Source organism: Triticum urartu, chromosome 6A (genome assembly GCF_056163025.1).
Source record: "Triticum urartu cultivar PI428250 chromosome 6A, HENAU_Tu73, whole genome shotgun sequence".
Lineage (NCBI taxonomy): Eukaryota > Viridiplantae > Streptophyta > Magnoliopsida > Poales > Poaceae > Triticum > Triticum urartu.
The window spans coordinates 462321257-462326480 of NC_141878.1; the positions used below are offsets into that span (position 1 = coordinate 462321257).

Genomic DNA, 5224 nt, shown 5'->3' on the forward strand with positions numbered 1-5224 from the left:
AGATACGACATCTCAGAGGTAGCCTGCCTGCTACAAGCAAAGAGCACACAAGAAGGGGGTAGATATGTGTTGACAGGTATGCAGGAAAAAAAATACATATTGCGAATGATGAGGGAAATATGTCTATATTTTAATGTATTTTGTATAATATAAACAACAATAAAATACACATTACAAGTTGTTCTAAGCCCTGGATTAATCAGGAATCACGATGTGAATGAACAAATCAAGAAAACACGCCTGCTACTAGGTCAGCACAGCAAACCGATCTAGTATATCTCATTATCTCTTGCACGGACTCTGCAGCCTGCACAGTGTGTCAAACCGACTGTAGAGCAATGCGTTGAGTGTTGACTGACTGACGAGTGATGATGCCAATCTTCCATGCATTGAATGAACCTTTGCAACATCCATTCACCCACATACTGCATGGTCCGATGCATGCATGCAAAATCCGAAGACAAAACAAGAGTCTGGCCAATGCCAGTCTACTTGTATTCAACCCGAACGATGTACAAAAAAGAAGGTGCATCCGTGCAGATTCTACATGAACAACTTCATATGAAATTCACACAAGGAACACCCTTGGAAACGAGAAATTCAATTGGAGAAGATAAATAGTTACTTAATCTGTGTACTCAGCTGTGTTAGCCCCCCAAGTCTGATCACCACACACATGAACAAACACCAAGAAATTAAGAAGAAGGAAGGCCAAGAACAGTAGAAAAACCAAACGCAATGATCAAACGCCATATGTAACACTAATCACCACCACCGCTTATTAACTCCCTTGTCTCTATCCCTATCATCTCCACATGCTGACAACCGCGTGTGCATGAGCCATGCATGCATGTACGGCGGCTGGGCTAGCTGTTGCCATCCTACCACGAACCACCGCCGCCGCCGCCACCGCCACCGCCGGCGTCATTGCTGCTGCCATTCCCGATCATGCTGTTATTCCAGAACCCCAGGGTCTCATGGCCACCGCCGCCGCCGCCTTGGTCTTTGCTGTGCTCAAACTGATCACCGCCACTTGCACCTCCTCCACTTGGGTTCGCACCCGGCTTCAAGTCCTCGAACGGGAACAGCATCCTTCCCGTTGCGCTCTCCTGCGCCCCCTGCAACCCAGCGCCGTATCCCCCGGCGTCGCCACCTCCTCCCGTGTCCAGCGAGAACCCCAGCATGTTCTGAACCTGCTGCTGCTGTTGCTGGTGGTGTTGCTGCTGCTGCTGCTGCTGTTGATGGTGCTGCTGATGCTGCAGCGGCATGCGGAACTCGCCAAGCGCGAACCCCGCGGCCGCGTACTCCGGCGGCATCCCGAGCTGCACCTGCGGCATCGGTACGTAGCAGCCGGTGCTCCTCAGCAGCTCCATCGCCGAAAACGCGCCCATGCCCCTCCCGCCACCCGCGCCGTTGGCCGCCATGGCGCCTCCCGGGTTGCAGACGCTGCTGCTCTCCAGGCTAGGGAACGCCGCGAACTCGGACGGGTGCAAGACGCGGCCGTGGTGGTGCGGGAACGCCAGGTTGAGGTCGTGCGCGCCCTCGTGCATCAGCTTCGGGTTCTTGGCCGCCATCCCGCCGACGGGGACCGTCCCGGACGCCGCCGCCGAGGTGGAGACGGCGCCCGCCGCGGACGACACCACCGAGGACGATGATCTCTTGTTCTTCCGTGAGCCGCCGCCGACGGGCACGTTCCGGAGCGAGCCGCCCTCGGTCCAGTAGCGGCGGCACGTCTTGCAGAAGTAGCGCGGCTGCTGGAGGCTGTAGTTGTTGTAGTAGCAGAACTTGGTGTTGGTGGAGTTGCACCTCGGGCAGTTGATGGCCTTCTCCTTCTGCGGCCGCGCCGCCTTCCGCTCGGTGGAGCCCGTCCCGGCCGCCGCGCCAGCTCCTGCTGCCGGCGGGCCAGGAACGGGAGCCCTCTGGGCTTCTGCGCCAGACGGCGGCGCCGGCTGTGGGTTCGGGTTCCCATTAGAATTAGGATTAGGATTTGGGTTTCCAGCCATGATCATCTCCTCCATGGGCTTCACGAGCCCTAGCCCCTGTTGACGAACACATATTGCACCTCATTAGTAGATATCACAAAGGCAAACCCCAGATGTTAGGGCAAGTAAGAACTACTAGTAATAAGCCAAGAACATGCTGTATATGGGAAAATGGATGGGGGTATGACATGACTATGAGAGCCTGAGGTGTGAGGATGATTCTTATGGTTATGGTGCAACAAAGAACCAAGCAAATGGATACAAAGTGAGATTAAAGGGAGGGGAAAAGGAGAATGAAAAAGGTTTGGGGAAAAAGGAGACGAAAAGATGAGAGAGAAACACACCACCACCACCACACAAAACTCAACTTTGTTTGTAGGGTTGCGCTTGTGGCAGTACTGCTGCTGCTACATCATCCAAGACATGGCTGCTCTTTTGATGCAAGGCGCCGGAGGAAAGAGAAGGGGAAAGAAAGCTAGGGGAAAAGAGAGATGAAAAGATGAAAAGAATGAGAGGAAAGGATAAGAAAGAAAGGCAAAGAAAAGCGGTGCGTGCCCGTGTATGCGCCTTTCGAGGATTAAAAGCGGAGGCAGGGGAGAATTAAAGGCCCCGAGCTCCGAGCCCTGAGCTCGACGCCAACGGAGAAGACAACACGCGGACAGAAGAGAAGGGGGGAGAAGAGAGACATAGATGGCCATACATGCATAGATCTGCGCCAGAAACAAAAGGTTGGCCATGGCGGTTCCCAAGAAGAGAAAAGGCGCCCAAGATCGTCATATCCCATCAGGGAAAGCGAGCGTGAAGATCAAGGGCACGGTAAAAAGATAGTCGACCAAGAAGGCAAGAACACAGCAGCAAGATCCACAAGAACAGAAGCCATCCGGCCAGCCCGAGGCGGGAGATCTTGCATGCATCGCATGGCCCTAGATGCGTACCGATGTTGTAGTAACCTGAATTTGAGGTGCTCGTCTGTATCAGCTTACCTGGTGCCACTGGGCCGCATCCATCCAGGGATCGATCCCAATTGCTGCTCCTGCTCAACAAAAATCCTCGCCGATCAGGAGGAGAGAGCGAGGAGCGGGGCGAGGGGAGGAGGAGCAGCTAGATGTCGTCTGGAGCACACGGAAGAGAGAGAGGAAGGAATGTCTTGTGGATGACCGTAGTGGGATTGCTCGCCCTTCTCTCTCCTCCATATGTCATGAGATAGTGGGATTCTTTTTCTCTGTAGTTGTATTTTTTATGTCTCCGGACTAGAGAAGAGCAAGGGAGGAGGAGGAGGAAGAGGGAGGGAAATTGCTGCGCGGCTAGCATGTTTTTTTGCCTTCTGAATGACGCTGATGAGCGCCGCTGCTGCCCTTCGTTGGTCGCGGAAGTTTGTCCGCGTGTAGGCTTCCAAGTGTGTTTTGTGTTGTTGCGAGTTTTGGTGCCGTTCGCAGAGGACTTCGGACGAGTCGGTGAGAAACTAGTCAACCCAAGGGCAGGGGGCAGGGCCAGGGGCGCGGCTCTGATCGGCGTTATGGTCCTTGGGGCCACGCACGTGCGTGGGACGCCCTGCCACGTGCGGGCAACTAACCAGTGTGTTTCTAGTGTTTAGCAGTGGGTGTGAGCAGCGTAGGTACTGGACTGACCGGCTTGGACTTCACCTCCTTCATTTCGAATGCGTAGCAAATATTAACAAATTTTAAGTGCAGTGTTCGTAAAAGTTAGAGCAACTTTAATGGGACGATCCATTCCATCTGTTCGCTTCTGTTTGGATCGACGCGGACAAAATTGAAGGCCTAACACGCCGACCCAAATTTAAATTGTGTCCGTCTCGTGTTCGCGCCGATTCATTTCCGGGTTAAAATTGCGCCTGAAATGCGTCGGCGCGGACACGCCGCGCGCCTCCTCGCCGTCCGTCGCGTCCCCACCTGGCGGCTGTCCAACTATCACGGTCAACATTATTTATGACGACCGCTCATTTTGGACCCACGCATCAGCGACGGCGGTCGTCCTTTTTTAAGCCAGGCGTGCGGCGGGGCCGTCCTCATCCACTGCCACTTGCCCCGTCCCCATCTGGCCACCCATGCCCCCACGTCGGCGACAACCCTAGCCACCGCCAGCATGGGCTTCTTCTCCGGCATCGGCAGCAGCGGAAAGGGCAAGGCCCCCGCCGCCATTCCCCCTCCCTCCCCGCCCTCCCCGCGCCGTCGCGCGCTCCCCGGCAGAGGCAGCGCATCAGTGTGCCGGTGCACCGGGCCGAGTAGCGCTGGCAGCACCGTGTGCCTCTGTCGTACCCCGACGCGACGCTGTCGCATGACTGGCATTTGGATCCGGAGAGGATCCTAGTGCCGCTGGCGTCGCGGACGGCAAGGGCCCATGCGGAGGAGGTGCGGCGCCGGCGGGCGTTGCTGAAGCCGGAGCAGCGCGACGAGCCGCACTACGCCGTCGACTCGCCCAACTGGGCTCGGTGGTTCGCCTTCGAGGACGAGCAGGCGAGGCGACGCGGCGTCCGCGGCGTCGACCGCAGCCTGCCCCCGCCCCCGCTCGTCGTCCGCGACGAAAACCAGGAGGCCGAGGCTGCCTATCAGGCGGCAATTAAGGAGAGCGAGGAGGAGGAGCGGTGGAGGGAGGCGGATGAGGCGGCTTTTCAGGCTGCCATGGCGGAGGCCATGGCCCTCTCCGCGGCGGGCGACAGCGTCGTGCCGCCGGTGACCCCGCCGTCCCCGCCCAAAGCCGAGCCGGAGGAGCCGGCCCCCTCGAGCGTTACTCCTGGACCGGAGTAATGCGTGAGTGGGTCAGCGCTCCACCGATCTGGCTCGGGGCGACGGAGAAGCAGGAGGCGGCCTACCTCGACCACTGGCGCCGCGTTCGGCTCGCCGAGAAGCGCCAGGAGGGCGAGCGCCTGCAGATGCTCGAGCGCGAGGCCGAAGAGGAGGCGCGCCAGGCGCAGGCAGCGGCGGCGCAGCCCGACATCGCCGCCCTCTGGAACACAGCGTTCCCCTGGGCCAGTGCTACGCCGACGCTGATCGACCTCATCAGCCCCGACGCAGACGCCGCCGCCGACGAGGACGCCTAGGGCAGCGCGTCGTCTAGTTTTTAGTTTTTTATGTTAATTAATGTAATGTGGACTTTCGCCGGCCTTCATTGCCGGCTTTTATGTTTAATTAAATGCATATGTATATTTTTAAAATGCTTCTAAATTTTTTTTGGCACGTCAACAAAATGGGGCGGACCAGCATTGGACGCTCGTGCCGACCCAA

General features: G+C 57.2%; 1 protein-coding gene across 4 annotated transcripts; it reads right to left on the reverse strand.

Annotated features, from left to right (window-relative positions):
* Window positions 1-599: 599 nt before the first annotated feature.
* On the reverse strand, window positions 600-3319 carry LOC125514083 (dof zinc finger protein 2). 4 transcript variants are annotated; one of them, XM_048679333.2, is made up of 2 exons: window positions 2966-3319; window positions 600-2039 (listed from the first exon to the last, which is right to left on the reverse strand). In XM_048679333.2, the coding sequence occupies exons 1-2, from the start codon at window positions 2987-2989 to the stop codon at window positions 882-884; spliced, it is 1182 nt and encodes a 393-aa protein (XP_048535290.1). In that variant the 5' UTR covers window positions 2990-3319; the 3' UTR covers window positions 600-881. The 4 variants fall into 4 exon arrangements, with proteins under 4 accessions (XP_048535290.1, XP_048535291.1, XP_048535292.1 ...); XM_048679334.2 differs by lacking the exon at window positions 2966-3319 and adding an exon at window positions 2351-2958; XM_048679335.2 differs by lacking the exon at window positions 2966-3319 and adding an exon at window positions 2327-2344.
* Between the last annotated feature and the right edge of the window lie 1905 nt (window positions 3320-5224).

Coding starts and splice junctions, on each gene's coding strand:
- LOC125514083 (XM_048679333.2), bottom strand. CDS start 2,989: ATGGATGCGGCCCAGTGGCACCAG. Junction 2,040..2,965: donor ATGCGGCCCAGTGGCACCAG/GTAAGCTGATAC, acceptor GTTCGTCAACAG/GGGCTAGGGCTCGTGAAGCC.